Below are 19,096 nucleotides of genomic sequence, written 5' to 3'. Positions count from 1 at the left end.
TGAAATTAACTGACTTAAGTACCTACATACCTACTTCAGTTATAAATTGCTCTTTAAAACTCAAGAACTTCTTGTTTTGTTTGAGGTCCGACTTACGAGTACTTATCTACCCACAAAGTCGCGATGTGATATTGTCTGTGTGTGTTCTTTATGACCTGTGGTCTGACATTTATAATCTCTGATCTGAATATTATATCTGCATTATAAGTACCTACCTAAGTAAGTACGTACAAAACAATGGCAATATAGTTATTTTATCGCAGTAGTCTTAAGCACTAAATGTTTTAGATTTGAGTGAATACGCGAATAGCAAAGGAAAAGGTACCTTAACTTTTATGGCTATCATATCTTGCCCTTAAAATCTCTTGTATGGTGTCGTGTGTTGCATACAGAAAAATTAAAAAGTAGCTCAGATTTACTGCAAAACAGTATAATTCCAACAAACACTATAAAATGTATTTAAATTATTATGTATAATAAAGCGAAAATAGATTCCTTTTTTACAATAAAGTTTTAGTGACGATCACAAGCAGCCTTTTAAAAATAAACTAAATGCAGGAGGTTTAGGTTGGTGACAGCTACTTAATGTGGACAAGGCTGAGGCTGGTTGCAGGAAACCGTCCATGTTCTTTCTTATTGTAGGTATACATAAAAAAACGACTCCAAAAAACGTAAAAATAATTAGAAAAAGCGGAAAGTAATTGAAATTACAATAGATTAAAAAAAAACTTGTGTGCCTCATCCATTGTCATTATGACACAGGAGTGGATCTTCGATTATCTACATTCTACCTCATGGGCTCGACACGGACTTGAAACAAATCATTTGAAAGGGCAAACAGAAATATATTTGTATTTATTATCTTATTTAATATAACCTGTATATAAGGTTAGTTCTCAGGTTCTAATAGCACGACTTCCGCACCCTTGCCAACGGCGTCTCCCGGTTTGACGGCCGCCAGCGACGCCACCACGCCATCTCGTGTGGAACGAACGACATACTCCATTTTCATCGCTATCACCACAAATAGAGGCTGTCCTTTCACTACCTGTTGACGGAAGAATGTTTGTACTTATTGTTAACATTACAACAAAAAATACCATTCATTGTTAATTTCTTGAACTAAACCACTGAAGATAATAACTTTTAAGAACCTTTTTTGATGAATAGATATTGTTCTGAACAAAGACAAAACGCTGGGGCTATAATATAATATATAATACACATATTTTGAACTACATAATTTGCATTCCAACCGTTCACCACTACAGTGACTAATAGGTGGTTACTTACATCAGTGGCTTCGATTCTCATACAGACTATAAAAGGCGACTCTTTAAACAAATAAAATGAAATGTAGCATAATTATAGTACATTGTGCATTAAGGGGCGTAAGAAGGGGATTACTAACGAGAGTCTTTTAATGACCCGAGTTTGTAATCCCCTTACGGCCCGTGATACACACAGTGATTTTCATCACATTGTGAGGAAAAAAATGCAAAAAATTAAATTATTTTGTGTAAAGACGCTAAGAAAACAACTGAATAAAATATGGCTACCCGCCAATACAGGGGGCTACTACAAAATTCGAAAACCGAGGTTCGTATCGTACCGTCCCTCTCACTCTCGTATTAAATAATATTAGCGTCAGGAAAACGATACGAACTTCCATTTTCGAATTTCGTGGTAGCCCCCCTGATTACCACTTTTTTCGAGTCGTCTACCATAGATAATACTAAGTGTTTAGTTTAGAGTTCGAATGGTATTACGGCTAGTTTATTCTAACATCCTAAAAAAAAATGCAAATTTTTCCCCTCCCCCCCTCCATAATCTAAACCAGTGGGTGGAAAATTTGAAAAAATTCAGGATGGTAGTAAGTATTAAACTTACAAGGAAAACTATAACGGTTAAGTTTTCTTGAGAATTATTAGTAGTTTAAGAGTAAATAGCAGCCAGAGGTATAAAATATACCTAAACTTGGAATATTCCGTACAAAATACGAAATCCTTAGAAAAATATTACTTAATTTTTTCGTAATGGCTAAGGAACCCTATTTCGGGCGTGTCCGACACGCTCTTGGCCGGTTTTTTTTTTAAATTAGTCATATCTCCCATGGGGAGGAAAACTACGTAAATCCATAATTTTTAAAGATTTTTATTTAGAAATTGAGTAAGAAATTATAGGTACCTTATCGCCCTGGCTGACTAGTATTCTCTCAAGCACGCCGGGCGTGGGCGAGCTGGCGCTGTTGGTGGACGCGACTTCGGCACCGCCGCCGCGGAAGTCCGCTTGCGGTAGCTCGGCCACCGTCTGACCATCCTGGAATGTAACTTGAGAATTTAAACTGTTCCTTCGATTTAAAATGTGATTGTTCATCGACTATGTTAAGAGTAGTGTCCTCAGATAAGATTAGTACAAGCGTTAATTCGTCGTGAGTGAAATCATAGTCACCTTTGGTTAATAATAAAGTTGCGCTTACATTTCAGCTGGGAATGGGAAAACTGCGTCGAGCGAGGCTAGAAAAATGAGGTAACCATAATGCTGAAGTTATTTTTTTTTATTTAGTTCATCCACTTACCTGCATTTGCAATGGTATTGTATCTTTATAATCCCATTTGCTCTTGTTTTCATTATAGAATGAATGTAAAAATAACATCCGCCAATGCCGTAGTACGGTAAAAAAATTAAGGTACTAAGGATTCAACATGAAGTGCAAATTATAGCCGTGTAAATCTAGAGTAAAATAATATGTGTGCGTTCGAGGGCGGTCCAGTCTAGATGTTAGAACAAGCTCTAATAATAAAACAATAAATTTAAAAAATGAAAACCCGACTGCGTTAAAAATACTAAAAAGAAGAAAACAAGACGTGGATATAGTGGTCTAGAACTCTGTTAAGTAGCTAACTTAAACTTCAACAGTCGGGACCGGGACCAACTGGTCGGGACCCATTAAGTAGTTACTAAGAATTTTTGAGCTATGTGCGATTTGAATGGGTCCCGACTTTTGAAGTTTAAGTTTAAGCTTGTTTTCTTCTTTTTAGTATTTTTAACGCAGTCGGGTTTTGATTTTTTTAAATTTATTATTGTTTTATTTCATACTTTTATGATATTTCTGTGTAAACGGTAAATAAAAACACATGACGCATATATTTTTGTAATCTGTTTTTAAATCCCTTTATTTTGACACCCTACTCTATAGGTTTGAATAAAAAAAAAATGAAGACACAATTTGACCCCAAAAATCCGTCATATTTTTTTTTATGAATTTCATGTACCCAGTGTCACTCGTGTCATTAAGACAAATCTAATGACGTATCATTTATAAAAAACGGTGTAGCCGTTGAGTAGTTACGAGAGGACATAGGAATAGACATACATACATACATACGGGTCAAACACATAACCCTCCTTCTTCGCAGTCTGGTAAAAATAACAACATCGAGCAAGGTTGTACGTGGAGCCATAACGCAAGATTGAACTGTAACCGGCCGAAAGTTTCGTAGATCATTAATAATAATAGTAATAATTAATTATTTAATGTGAATCAATTTAAAAACCGGCTAGACCAACACATCAGCAGAATACTTGACAAAGGAACAGCTATGATTATAGATACAGGCACCTATCAGTTGCTTCCAACTGCATGCCTGATAATTTAAATAATAATAATTGTATTCATGGGCTGAGATGGGCTGACGTACCCGATCATTGCCAAAAACATTATTTTGCAAGCAGCGCGCGTCAGAATGTTTAAATAATTGGAGTGTATCTTCCAAGGCAGCCTTTCTTATAGTTCCAGTTTTAAATCCAGTATTTGCCTTCTCGATCCTCATACAAATATCAACCCGACCGGGGAACGAACCCGGGACCTCAAGATTCATAGTCAGGTTTTGTAGCAACTGGGATATCTGGCCGTCAATAGATAGATCACTAGATTACCTCATCATAGACGTGTATCTGGTTCTGATGGGCCAGCAGGCCGACGGTGCGGCGCTCGCCGTCGACGGTGGTGGTGAGCCGCACGCCGCGCGCGTCTCCCGACAGAGACGCCTCCACCTGCTGCCACGCACCGCCGTCTACCTGCACTCGGTACTCGTTCAGCTTGATGTACTCAACGGTCACCTTCATTTCTAGAAGAAAATGTCTATGAGCCGTCTTGTACGATAATTCGTGTTTAAGGGGATCCCATGCCCCAATGACCTTCGATTTTAACTCCTTAGTTTTCTAATGATTTTTGTGGCTTATTATATTAACAACAATGGCTTTAAGCAATATAGTATCCCATATTTACTTCAAAGTTCATTGTCTTCGAGATATTTGGCATCAAAGTTGAACAATTTTAGGCCAAAAAACTGGTTTTCTGGCCATAACCTTTGTGTTAATTAGTTTAAAATGAAAACCCTAGACAAGTTTTTAGAGACGTCAAAGACGAACCCAAATATGTAGATTTCGTATATGTTAGAGCTTTCAGGTCAATAGAAATACGAAATAAGTGTTTTTTTAGACAATGTTTAAAAAAATCATACAAAATGAAGTATTCATTTTTTTCAAAATCCGGTACACAAAAATGGAGATAAAAGATTGGAGAACCGATAGCCGTTTGACTTATAATTCTATCTGTAATGCAAAAGTAGGAGATACGATTCAAAACTTGTCAAAAATCGATGAAAACCTCGGGTAGCTCCTTAAGAGTCGCCAGTACGCTCGCCGCTAATCGCATTTTCATACTAAAGTAGTTTCGTTCTAATTTACAAACAACACACTGAAACAAAATAAAACTTTGCGACTAAGTATAATGGGAGCAGCTATTTTGATGCTTTAGTTTTCGTTCATATTCAATGTAACAAAATAAAATCACATTAATTTTAAGTTTTGTAAGAGAAATGGAAATTCGTTATTGTTTTTTGCCGTTACACTTTATTTTAACCAAACCTGGCTGCTCCCATTATAGTTGCAAGGTTGCGTTTTGATCCGTAGTGCTGCTTGTAAATTAGAACGAAACTACGTTTGTATGGGGACGCGAGCGTACCTACTGGGGACTGTTAAAGAGCTATAGTAGCCGATCATTGCATGTTTTCATTTTATTCGACTGGATGGCAAACGAGCATGTACAATACAATATAGTGATGGCAAAATCTATATTTTTTGGCTGAAGAATTATATATGTCGTCGGCCGATCGTAAAATCCGCCAAATCACGAAATTCCGAGGCATATCGCGAAATGGCGTCATTTCATGAATTGGCTAAGGGACATCTGCCATATCGTTCAAAACTCACCGTTTAACGATTTGCCTAGTGACGTTTAGGCAGATCATGAAATTCCTAGGCATATCATGAAACGCCGCCATTTCATGAAATGGCCAGGTTAGACAGACCACTGGAAGTGAATCGAATTTAACTTGCAAGATTTGAAGCAAAGAAATAAATGGATATCTACATACTGTTATGTTAGTGTCACTCTTACAAAATGATCTCAACATACATACAGATTTACTTGTGTTTATTTATTCGTTACGTTTCATTCAATGCCGTACATATAGGTATGTTTTCTTTACTAACGTCTCGAAATTTCGAAACCCAGTTACGTAATAATAATCAGTTACAGTGCGAATCGTACCTTTGTCATCTAATTTAAGAGAAATTGTTTTTTTTAATTGGTAGTTAGGCCTCCAGGCACTCGGCCCGACGTCTATCCCTTTTGATGACTTATTGGCCGTGTTGTTTTTCTGCGTCATAAGCAGCTGAAAACAAATAAGGTAACGAGTTACAGTAGGGCTGTTGTTGTTATGGAACGAAAGAAATAAACATGTTTTTATACAGAAATGATGAACAAAGATTACAGAACTGAAAAATAGTTACTATTGGCAATTACAGATATAATTAATTTAGCAAAAAGTAGAATTTGGGTGAAAAATGGTAATTAATTATTTTTTATTGTTGCTAATCAAACACTTTAGACAGTTATAGGTAGAATCATCCACGATGACACGTGCCGTGGTTCTTATTACAATGTCATTAATGTCTCATTTTGACAAAATCACGCGTCTTCGTGGATGGCACTAGGTATACAAAGAAAGTAGCGTCTTTGATTATTCCAATTATTTATTGCCGATCTGCAGCCAGCACTCACATGTCCTATGGCAGCGCTTAGGGCGCGGGCAGACTGACGCGCGGCGGAGGGACGTTGGAATAACGCCTCCTCGTGTTGCGGAATGAAGGCGGTGTGCACGTCCCCCGCTACGAACGCGGGGTTACCGCTCAGTCGAAGCAGGAAATTCACGTTCGTCTCCAGACCAGCCACCTTCACAAAACAATAGCTTATTTTTTAGGGTTCCGTAGCCAAAATTAAATCATTAAATTCCGAACAAAATACAAAATTCATAAAAAAATATTTCATTTTTCATTTTTAGGGTTACCGGATCACATTTTGTGCGTCTGTCTGTCTGTCAAGACCCTTTTTCTCAGGAACCCGTGGAGTTATCCAGCTGAAATTCATATCAAATACTCAGGTCTACTGTCCCTTGGAGCTATGAAAAAATCAAACTTATAAGCCAACGCAATCAAGAGATACAGCCGTTTATGCTACAAATGTTCGACACTCGCAAGGGAATCAAAACCTACAGGGTACTTCCCGTGAACCTAGAAACTTGAAATTTGGTACGAAGCTACGTCTTATAGCACAGATAAAGGAAAAATTACGAAAAGCGTAATTTTTTAGTTGCATCATATAATAAAAATATTTTTAATAATTTGTATGGATCCCTCGGTGCGCGAGTCCGACTCGCACTTGGCCGGTTTTTCGTATTGGCTACGGAACCCTTTGGCGTGTGCGACACGCTCTTGACCGGTTTTTTATTTACATTATCACCATTCTATACCTATAAAACAGTACCGTGACTGACTGACTAACTGACTGACAGACAACGCACAGCCTAACTACCGGTGCTAGAGACTTGAAATTTGACATACGTGTACCTCGAGTGTTGTAGAGGTGCACTAAGGAAGGATTTTTCGAAATTCCCACGGGATAGCGCAATATCTAAACTTTTTTCGTTTCTTTGTTTGTAGTCGAATCTCTGAAACTATTGAGAAGTTTTTTTTTAAATTATTTATTTACTCAAATAAAAAAAAACAAAAGAAGTACAGAAATACTTATAACTGTAAACCTCTGCCAAACTGCGTAGCAGTATGTTGGCAGAAAGTGTAGAACTCTCATTCACTATTTTTAATACTTTAACACTGCCAGCTGCGCATAATTTTATTAATTTTAAAAATTCTTTCGCCGTTAGTAAGCTACACTATCCTTGATTGCCATTAATAATGCAAAATTGCCTCGGGATAGAAATAAATAAATTCAATTTCGGAGCTGATTTAAAAAAATCTTATGTATTATGTGATATGACTATCCCTAAATGACAAAGGCTACTTTTTCTTCGGGCAATTACAAAATTCCCATGGGATAGAAAAAACTGAATTCAACTACGGGGCTAATTTAAAAAAATCTTTCACCAATGGAATGCTAAACTATTCCTCATTAGTATAGACTACTCTTCTTCGGGAAAATGCAAAATTCCCGCGGGATAGAAATAAGTGAATTCAACTTCGGGTCTGATTTTAAAAGTTCTTTCACCAAAAGTAAGCTACAGTATTCCTGATTAACATAGGATACTTTTTTCCGGGAAAATGAAAAATAGTAGTAGTTGTGAAAAGTAGTAGTTTTGTTGTTTTGTTGTAGGTAGGTCAATTGGGTTTTTAGAAAAAAAAAACCTGTTACATCACCTTCCATTAAAAAACAATATTTGTATTACTTATGTTGTCTACGCGCACGAAGTCGCGGGTAAAAGCTAGTTGGTATATAAAATTCTAAAAACCAACGTACCTGATACTCGGAAAGCTTGGCTCGCGTCTTTGCTAGCGCTTCGTTGCGGTCGCGGCCCCATACCACAAGCTTTGCGATCATTGGGTCGTAATGCACTGAAACTTCTTGGGATTCTCGGACGCCTGTTTCTACCTGGAACAATTTACATCTGTATAATATCATATAAGTAGTTTACCAGTTCCCAGAGACTTTTAGCTTTTAGCAAACGTAATCATAATAATCTTAGTAAGTGTAGTACAAAACGGGCGTCTTAACCCCTTACAAATACTTTGACATTTAACAAGTGGCTAAAATTCTACTACCTTTTTTTCAGTCTGAAAAATAAGTTTTTGTTAAAGAATTAATTTTCATACAAGCCCTTTTGCTGACTGTACCTAAATTGTTATCCAACCTACATACGAGTAATTAACGTATTCCAAAGTTCAAGTCGATCCGACTACTGGTCGGGTCAGATATGGCCAAATTTAATACTTCGTTTTTTTTAGCATTAGAAAGAAGGAATTAGGAAGACAGTTTTGAAAAATAAGTCACAGCAAATAGTAACAATTAGCAAGGACATAATGTTCATTTACATGCTTTTGGTATCATAAGTAAAAGTCCCTAACTGTTTTTTAAAAAAGTTTTTTATTAAAAAGACTCGTCAAGATTGTTTACCCTTTTTCTAATGCTAAAAAAAATCGAAGTAGGTATAGTTATGTACTTTTTCGCAAATAAAACATTGAAGACCAAATAACAAAGTCCATTCTCCGCTTTTGTATATAAAAGATATTAATTTTATTAAAATCGATGACTAGAAAAAATATGTTCGTTTGTCCTAGACCCAGCCCAGGGGTCATCCGCCTATGACTTACCCGCACGTGTTCCTCAGGCTGCGGCTGCACCAGGCGATGTAACGTGCCGGCGCGCGGCAGGAAGCCCGCGCCGGGCTCCTCCGCGTACACGCGGCACTCCACGGCGTGCCCGCGCCGCACGATCTGTTCTTGGGACAGGGGCAGCGGCTCTCCGGCTGCGACTCGTAGCTGCCACTCGACCAGGTCAGTACCTGGCGTAGTGTAATGCAATTTGTAAAGTACCACACCACACCGAGGAATAATATGATCAGATTCCTCCATCTCAATTTTGGCAACGGACTTCCACGCTGGGGAGCGTCTTCACCCATTATGCAGTTAGTGTTTGCTCCATCCTTCATAATTCGAACTGCTAAGGAATGGAATGCGCTCCCATCGTCTGTATTTCCTGATAAATACAATCTAGGGCTTTTCAAAGCTAGAGTGAATAGGCTGTTACTGAACCAATGAGATACACCTTTGGCCTCATCTGCACTTTACACCGGGTGAGATAGGGGTCAATCATGGTCAGTTATATGTGAAAAAAAAAACACCCAGCCACCACCAAAACCTAGTGTTGCTGCACCCACTGTGTAGCAACACATGCTGAGTGGAGACATTTTTTTCGATGACCATTATCAGATCAAGTTATATAAGAGAAAGTTCGTGTACCATGCATATTCCCTATTGCGAGGTATGGCATCCAAAATTTGCTGCATTGAGCCAACAGCAAGATATAAAAAGAAAACCGGCCAAGAGCGTGTCGGACAGGCCTGAAATAGGGTTCCATAGCCATTACGAAAAAAATAAGTGATATTTTTCTAAGGATTTCGTATTTTGTACGGAATATTTCAAGTTTAGGTATATTTTATACCTTAGGTGGCTATTTACTCTTAAACTACTAATAATTCTCAAGAAAACTTAACCGTTATAGTTGTGAGTTTGAGATACTTACTACCATCCTGAATTTTTTCAAATTTTTTCACCCACCGGTTTAGATTTTAGAGGGGGGGGGGGTTAATTGAAAATTTGCACTTTAAAGTTGAATATATTGCAAACAAATCACTGAATCAAAAAATAGTTTTTTCCTAAATTTTATTGTACAGTCACCAGCACCAATACCTGACACAACAAGCGTGCATAAATATCTGATAAGACTCCATTACTAGGGCTGGAAGGACGTGTCAGTTATTTTTGCACGCTCCGCTGTGGCAGATGGTAATGCTGGTGACTGTACCATTTTGTCGGCATAGTTTACATATATATTCGTGCAAAATTACAGCTTTGGGTTCCGTTTTTGCCATTTTGGCTACGGAACCCTAAAAAGGAGTCTTGGAAGGTTTAGCTAATTCGGGAGGCAATAATAGAGACGGAACTGGTTACCAGTGATCATCTCAGTGATGGGGTGTTCGACTTGAAGCCTTGTGTTCATCTCCATAAAGTGGAAGTCATGCGTGACGCGGTGCAGGATGAACTCGACGGTGCCGGCGCCGACGTAGCCCACTGCCCGCGCCGCTCGCACCGCCGCCTCGCCCAGCGCCTGACGCGTCTCTTCCGATAGACCGGGCTGGAAACGTAACACCGTAATTAATATCTCTTAAAGATATTTAGACTTTAAATTTTTGGTACTAGAAGGGTTCAAACAAAGCCCTTATATTGCTGTCACTCACATGTTTATCTGTCTATCATCTGTCGGTTGTATTTCAAATTTTTCAATATGAGCTTAATATTTTTAAGTAGGCATGATAAAACATTTTACAAACTTTCACATTTATAATAATGGTGAGATTCGTACCGCTGGCGCCTCTTCTATTATCTTCTGATGCCGTCGCTGTACCGAACAGTCTCTCTCGAAAAGATGTACCGCATTGCCATGCATGTCAGCGAAGACCTAAAATTCGACAGAACAACAACTTTATAACACCTTATTTACATAATTATACAGAAAAAACTTTATTTATAAATGACTAGCGACCCGCCCCGGCTTCGTACGGGCAAAGTAAAAAAAAAACGGCCAAGTGCGAGTCGGACAGACAGACAGACGGACAGTGGAGTCTTAGTAATAGGGTCCCGTTTTTATTACCCTTTGGGCACAGAACTCTAAAAAGGTCTCTAATCAAGGACACTTCACACACATTTTCAGCTCAATTTCCCAAAAACTACACCCGACACGCACGAAGCCGGGGCGTGTCAGTCAACGTAGAGTAAATGCATTTTTTAATAATTAAGTAATAAGTATCTTTTGAATGGAATGTCCGATTTGAATAATCTAAAAAGTAATCTACAGGTATTGAAACCGTCTTGAATATAAAATTATTTATTTGGATAAGGATTAATACAAAGGTATGGATAACATTGTCTGATTTTAGTCGTCATTTCTGTCAACTTATAAATGGAAAAAAGTACTTATAGTGACATAACTACAATAGTTGGATATATGGTACCCCGAAGTTTTTTGTAGATCTTGATGTATTCTTTAATATCGTAAAACATTTGTTTGTTCTCTAATCAATAGTTTCTACAGCGCGTGCGATAAAAGATGTTTTATGGCAACTTTTTTTACACTTCGAGTTACATTATTGTAGTTTTAGTACGGAACCCTAATTTTTTTCTGTTAATAAATATATCCAATGGCACTTTGGAATAATTTAGCATTCTAATAGTGTAAGAATTTTTAAAAATCAGTAAACCCTACTTGCACTTCAACGTGTCTGGGGTCAGTGATGTATTGCTCTAGGAGCATGTTGTCATCACCAAATGACTTGAGAGATTCTCTTTTGGCCGATTCCAGTTGTTGTAGAAATTCAGATTGAGTCATTGCAATTCTCATCCCCTGTAATAAAATCAACTCTATTAAAAATACATAAATAAATTTGAAAAACTTTTTCTAAATAATGTATTCTGTCTTACTTTTCCTCCACCACCTCGAACAGCTTTAATCATTATAGGAAAGCCAATTCTCTGTGCCTCTGCTTGCAGCTTTTCAATACTCTGTTCCTCGCCATGGTAGCCTTTCACTATAGGTACTCCTGCACTTGACATTATTGCCTTTGATGTACTAAAAGTAAAAAGATAAGGAAAATTAACAGATAACAACTTGATTAACTGGGCGCGCGTGGGAACTACGGCCCAAGCCGTATATACGGGACGTATATAGGCTGGGATGATGATGACGATGATCAACTTGATTAAAAAAGAAGTTGCCGCAAATCAAAGGAGGTATAGCAATATTTTGTGAAAAAAAGTTGCATATACCAAACTACATGAGAAGAGCCTGGGTAGGCAGTAATAATGCTCAGCCATAGTTTAAGTTGCCAGCTTAAGAAACTTCCAGCACTGAATCATTCACTCATCCCACAGAGAAAAAGATTAATTTCAAAGCTGATTTCTATTATTACCAAGTATTTAGTTTGCAGATCTTCCAAAATTTAAATTGTGTGATCTTCATTGTTAGTTATAAAAACAAATGATGCACATCTAGTCTAAAAGATAACTTTTTAATTTTATTTCAAGGAGAGGGAGCTATTTTTGAACATGCATACTGTAAGTACAGTACCCGCGATAAAGATTGCACATCGGTTTTTGGAAAGAGGCTCGGCTAATTTCGGCTTCGTAGAGCGTTGTCACACACTACTTGTGATGTGACGTTTGTCAGACGTTTCGTTTTACAGGTGCAGTAGAGTACGGACGCATTTAGATAAAAATATAATTATAATATAGAGCTGTTGAAACCCCTCAACTGTAAATTGTACGATGCATCATGCATGCATTGCCTCTATAGGAAAATGAGGGAAACCTTTAGTTTAGACGGTCAGTCACGCGAAATTATTTGCAATGTTTTTTTTTTTTGTCGAGGATGACAATGTAAGTCCTTATTTCAAGAATGTTTAAGAGCAAGTTGCAAAGGTCACTGAAATTTTAAGAAGAACTTTGAACAATATATTAAACGAAGACAATACTGCACTTTCCCCGTCAGTTAAGTTTGCAACTTGAAAAAATATTTGGATTTGGACGATTTTGATTATGATGTTATTCGAAGAATGGTGTACGATTTTTACTTAAGATTTAATGAACTGCCGACACGAAAATCATTAAAAGCTAAATTGAAAGTTTTGGATTTTTTTATTTAGAATACTCAAAAAAATAGGTGTCTTAATCTACTCTAATATCTTTTGGGACTATCCTTTTTCTAGTAGTTGCAACAGCTCTCTATAGATATCCGAAGTTTACATGTCATAAGTTGACGTAAACTCATTAAGTCCATAAATGTGCAGTATGTCTTTGATATAAAACGTCACTTAATAAATAAAATATACGATGATTGATGGAATGTCGCCAGTGTTCGAAAATCGTCGTAAACAGCCAATTGTCTTTTTCCAAAGACCAATGTGCAATCTTTATCGCCGGATACTGTACCTACAAACGAAGCTTCTACTTTTTGGAATCAGTTAATAAACACAAAGTTAAGAATAAGCTAAACTACCTTTTTATGCCCATGTCTCTAATGGCTGATGTTGGAGGCCCAATAAAAATTATATCCTCTGACGTGCACTGTTCACAAAATTCAACATTTTCTGAGAGGAAACCGTAACCAGGATGAATAGCTTGACTATTGGATTTTTTTGCTACATCAAGTATTTTGGACTTGTTCAAGTAACTTTGAGTAGCAGGAGCAGGCCCGATGTTGAAAGCTTCGTCAGCCTGAAAACATAAATAATACTACTGTTAACAATTTTTAATTTAATTGAAACAAGTAAATGAAAGCATAAAGTCACCAATCTTTGTGAAAGTGTCACATTTGTATTGAAGTTAATTTTAGGTACAGTCCACCATTTTGATTCCTAGGCCACTATAGAACTTTGCCATAGTAAATAATTTTGGTTTGTTTAGCAATGCTTATTGGATGACGTAAAATGTCACAATGACAAAGTTCTGTGTAGGAATTAAATTGGTTGACTATATTGTGCGTTACAAAAATTAAAAGTGATACTTTGCATTTTAAATAAGTACAAGGCTACAAAAACCCCCGACTTTGTCACTTCAAAGTTCAATATCTCAAAAACGGCTGAACCGATTTTGATGAAACAAGTCTAGAACCATTGCTAGAAAACCTGATTTTAAGTAAAAAAAACCGCATCAAATCGGTCCACCCGTTTAAGAGCTACGGTGCCACAGACAGACAAATAGCGGGTCAAACTTATAACACCTCTCTTTATGCGTCGGGGGTTAAAAAACAAACACTGACAAAATCACTATAAAATGCAGTAAATATTTGCTGAGAGGAGGCCTGTGCCAGTTGTCGGGTGTATATATGCTGGGATGATGATGATTTGCTATTTACAGAAGAAACTATAAAATGTAACATTGCAAGTGAACAAGGCAGAACATTAGAAAGGCTTATAAATGTATTTTATTTCTTTCTTTCTTTCTTTGTAATCAGGCTGTGTGGGTTGCATAAGTCAGAATTACAAAACTTTTAGTTTTTATACATCTCAGCAAAAAGAGCTACAGCCTAAAAAGAAACTCTATAATCACATATTCATAGTTTATTACTTCGCACTTGCAATCTTCATTAGCAAAGCTTGGTATTTTTTTTATTTACAATGCACATTAGACATCGGTAATATTGACTGAAGAAGCCGATAGGCGGTAGGGATTTGGATACACTTCATCAGATCTTCAGATCTGGATTTACCCATCTTTAATGTATATGTGTACTTGCTATTTATGACCCATTAGTTTGTAAACTTAGCAACATTAATCCCTTGCCTCACTTCGGAAGAGGTTTTTAACCCAGAATAATTCTACATTCACATACCTACAGTCAAGTCAACTTTATTATACTGGTCATACTGTGATTCATAAAATCACAGGTCAGACAGAACAGCTCTACAAGTCATAAAATCATTTCAGGTGTTTAATAGTGCATAATATATCCTCGTGCGCCTGAACTTTGTTTAATAGAAATACCTACTCGAACTACCTAAGACTTGGACTTGGTTCACAAGCTTTGTTATTATGGATTTTATTTCAAAATTCTTTATTCAATGACCAATTTGTACTTTACAAAGTGCATTTGGCAGTTATTCTTAGTGTTAATTGGTTTTTATAAACTACGCGAGGGCTCTCGGGGATATCTATGACAATAACATTGAAAAGAAACCAAGATACATATTAAACAGATACAGTTAGATACAGATACAGTTAGATAATTCAAAAGTAATTAAATTGCAGAACGAGATTTGTATTATGAGAGCTGAACTGGTAGCCCTGCATGAAGCTTTTTCTTATGCTGTAGATATGGAAAGTAATAAAATAATTATCCTAGCAGATCCAGGAGTGCACTTCAACACCTGGATCGATGTGTCTCAGCCTCCCAAGGTATGCCGATAGTCGATCGTGTTGCAATGGATCTCATCTCATGTGGGTATAGCTGGTAATGAGCAAGCTGATAGATTAGCTAATATGGCAGTTTCAAGAGGGGTTGAGACCTTATAGCACAGAATTGATGTATTTAGCCAAGGCAAAGTGTAATGAACAATGGCAAATAATGTTTAACAAAGTATTGAAACAAAGGGCATTTGGGTATAAAGCTCTCGTGCGGAAAGCGGAAGCGGGGAGGCCAATTTCCGAGCTATAGAGATGTCCTCAAACACCACCTTACAGCTTGCGGTATACCTTGTGATCGTTGGCGAGGAACTTGCACTACAGAGAACAGAGTGGCGCTCTATTGTTCGCAAAAGTGTCGAACGTTTTGAACGGATGCGTCTGGAGGACCTGGATGCTAAGCGTCAAATGCGTATGACACGACCAAGGCCCTCCTACACTTACACATACAACAGTTCCAGAAAACTTCACTGCGCTCCATGTGATCGAATTTTCCGGACTAAGTTCGGTTTCGCGAGCCACATCCGAGCTTTCGACAACCCGGACAAGGACAATTGACGGAGTCGCTGTCGCCGGAACAACTATATATTTGGGTATAGTACTATCCAGAACAAAGTGTATCTACAAGATGCCCTGGTTTGATTGTGTCAGCCATCCTAGGGAACTACTCATACTGGCATTGTGTGCGGTCTGGTCACATTCCACTAAATTATTTCCTAAATTTGATGAGTTGTACAATCATCCTTGTGTATAGGTTGTAATAAGTCTGAAGACCTCCTTCATTTTCTTCTGGAATGTGATCAGAATAAGGACATCAGAAACAGGTATCTGGATGGTACGGATCTGTTGAATGGATATGTAAATGTGATTCTGAGTCAACCACTTTCAGAAGAAGCGATGCGGATTTACAAGTTCAAGAGACAGGCCTTTGCATCCAGAGACTAGGTTTCAGCAAAAGGGAGAGTGTAACATGTATCTGAGGCTCCCCATGAGGCTGATATAGTCACATTTAGTGTATCAAAGCCTCGTTTAATAAAATATAAGATTTAAAAAAGGGACATCAAAAAGCATTCCTTAGGGTATACATATACCTGAAGGGTGACAAACGGAAACCTATTACTGTCCTTTTACTGTCTGTCTGTCTGTCAAAGGGCTGTGTCTCAAGAACCATAACAGATAAGACTGCTGGACTGGCATTTACAAATAATGTGCATTTCTATTGCCGCTACAACAACAAATATTGGAATCATCAATTTAGAACCGTTTACAATATTTCACTGCAAATAATATAATACAATACAATAACTCTTTATTGCATGCCAACACAGTAAGCAGTACAGAAAACACAGGTATATTATATACATAGAGATTTTCTGAGGTAAGCAAATAGGCAGCCTTATCGCTTCAGAGCGATCTCTTACAGGCAACCTTTACAATGGAATGGATGGAGAAGTAAGGAATACATTTTAGCAGGTGGTGAATTCACATACATTAGAGCAATATCAAAGATACATAACATAACCACTTATACAATACACATACACAACACAACAAATCTAGATATATAGGTAGGTAGATACATAACAACATACCCATAAATAAACTAACAGTTTTAATATTCACACGCAAGACAACAGATAGTGCTCCCTAAGCCAAGACTTAAAGATATGCAAGAACTTAGCGCATCTTAACTCTATCTGGAGGGAGTTCCACAACCGAGTGGCCTGGACAGTATAAGAATAAACATAGCATTTAGAGTTTGAAAGAGGGATAGTAAGGACAGAGTTCTGAGAGCAACTGACAGAAGTAAAATGGCTAAATCGCTTTTTGAGGTAGCAATGAGTTGCAGTGTTAAAGAGAATGCCATAGAGAAGATAGAGAATTTAAGTTTCGGCGAAAGCACATTGGGAGCCACTGGAGCTGTGATTGAAAATAAGAAACATGATCATATTTACATACATAGGCCAAATATTAATTGAATGCACAGATTTCGAATTCGCTCAAGTTTATTCAAATGCTCTTTTAAAAGATCGGGATGACAAATGTCAGTATAATCGAAGATACGGGTGCAGTAAAGTCTGTGCAAGCACAACCTTGGTAGCAAATGGAAGGGAAGTCTGAAGGCATCTTAGGGATCCCATCGCAGCAAACACCTTCCTGCTAATCTCACACATGCAGTGACCATGACAGAGTGTGGTCCATGATAACACCTAGATTTAATTTTTTGATAATAAACAATTTAAGGAATACCGGCTTCAAAAATTAACTTAATTTGCCCTGTTTAATGTTTCCATAAAGTTAACAGAAATCAAAAATATAGTCAATTAGGTAACAAAATTAAATGCATTACACTTATAATTAGGTTCTAGGTAGTGCTTAGCAGTCAAAGATATTTCAGAAAAGAGGAAAAGTAATTACCATTTCTACATGAACAGCATTTTTATCAGCATCAGAATACACAGCTACTGTTCTGATGCCCAATTTTTTTGCTGTGCGCATGACCCTGCATGCTATCTCGCCGCGATTTGCGATTAAAACTTTATCAATTTGTCGGTGCTTCACATCAGCCTTTAATTGATGAGCATGGCTTAACCTTCTGGAATGCCTCAAATTCAGCTCGCTACAAAAAATAACAAAACTGTCTTTAATGCTGATAATGTATTCTTACAATTATGAACGATTTAAATCAATTCTTACCAAATTCTGTTTAATTGCTTTAAATACAACATCGTGCCAGTGTTATGTCCCACTGCGGCCTGATAACAATATTTGCGTGTTGCCGGCCCCACTGAAATGAGAGAAAGAGATAAAGCCATATAATAATTGTTAAAATTCTATCGTGGCGTCATGCACACCGAACTATTATCATCTCATTACATTATCATTGTTATCAGACTGAAAAACAAACATGATTCGATTACGTATATCGAGTGCCATGCCCGTCCCGTGTTGATTGAATTGAATTGTCATTTGTTAGTCATGTCATACTTGTCATTATTATTGACGTTACTTTTTTTCTTGCCGTAAAAGCAACGAGAACTAAGGCCATCCATACATCAAACTTATTTGTCTTTGAGTATTTATCTAGTAGTTTCTATTGTATAGTATTTTTTGATTTTCCAATACTCGAACGTACGTATATTTTGAAGCTCGACCTGCAGGGCTACTACGAAATTTAAAAATCGAAGTTCGTGTCGTTTCGTCCGTCTTACACTTATACTTTTCAATACGAGAGCGAGAGAGATGGCTCCTTGCAGGAATGATCTTAGTCTTGGAAGCTGCAGGGCTACTACGAAACTTGAAGTTCGTTCGTATCATGCGATCCCTCTCGCTCTCGTATTAAATAGTATAATTGTCAGAGAGACCGCACGACACTTACTTCGAGTTTCGTAGTAGTCCTGCTGATTTCTTAATCTCATTTAGTAGCAGTACGGTTACTACGAAACTCTAAACTCGAAGTTCGTGTCGTGCGGTTCCTTTGACACTTAGGGACTGTTTCACTTTCGATTGATTAGTGTTAACGGGCGGTTAGGTATGATGCCGTCTCTATTTGTTTTGTTCGAATAGACGGAGACGGCATCACATTTAACCGTCGGTTAACGCTAATCAATGGATGTTGAAACAGCCCCTTATACTATTTAATACGACAGCGAGAGGGATGGTAAAATACGAACTTCAAGTTTCATAGTAGCCCTGCAGTCGTGGCAGTGGTACAGTCAATAACAGTATTTTTGCCGAAATTGAAGAGGATCACTTTTGATAAAGTTTAATATATGATGCCGTCTCTATTTGTTTTGTTTGAATAGACGGAGACGGCATCACATTTAACCGTCGGTTAACGCTAATCAATGGATGTTGAAACAGCCCCTTATACTATTTAATACGACAGCGAGAGGGATGGTAAAATACGAACTTCAAGTTTCATAGTAGCCCTGCAGTCGTGGCAGTGGTACAAATAAAAGAAATAGGAGTAAATGAAAAATAAATAACAGTATTTTTGCCG

The 19,096-nt window shown here is 37.5% G+C and overlaps 1 protein-coding gene across 3 annotated transcripts; it reads right to left on the bottom strand.

Moving 5' to 3' along the window:
- Positions 1-409: 409 nt before the first annotated feature.
- On the bottom strand, positions 410-18,057 carry Mccc1 (Methylcrotonoyl-CoA carboxylase 1). Of its 3 annotated transcripts, none has more exons than XM_074088729.1 (15): positions 17,971-18,057; positions 17,791-17,881; positions 17,512-17,713; positions 13,190-13,407; positions 11,617-11,764; positions 11,402-11,539; positions 10,502-10,597; positions 10,090-10,273; positions 8,731-8,921; positions 7,880-8,011; positions 6,131-6,301; positions 5,618-5,741; positions 3,940-4,130; positions 2,188-2,319; positions 410-1,048 (listed from the first exon to the last, which is right to left on the bottom strand). In XM_074088729.1, the coding sequence occupies exons 2-15, from the start codon at positions 17,820-17,822 to the stop codon at positions 890-892; spliced, it is 2,118 nt and encodes a 705-aa protein (XP_073944830.1). In that variant the 5' UTR covers positions 17,823-17,881; positions 17,971-18,057; the 3' UTR covers positions 410-889. The 3 variants fall into 3 exon arrangements, with proteins under 3 accessions (XP_073944830.1, XP_073944825.1, XP_073944838.1); XM_074088724.1 differs by having other exon boundaries at positions 18,015-18,051; XM_074088737.1 differs by having other exon boundaries at positions 18,002-18,046.
- Between the last annotated feature and the right edge of the window lie 1,039 nt (positions 18,058-19,096).

This window comes from Choristoneura fumiferana, chromosome Z, assembly GCF_025370935.1.
Source record: "Choristoneura fumiferana chromosome Z, NRCan_CFum_1, whole genome shotgun sequence".
NCBI lineage: Eukaryota > Metazoa > Arthropoda > Insecta > Lepidoptera > Tortricidae > Choristoneura > Choristoneura fumiferana.
The sequence above is the reverse complement of the archived record's forward strand: the minus strand, read 5'-3'. Positions and strand labels throughout refer to the sequence as shown.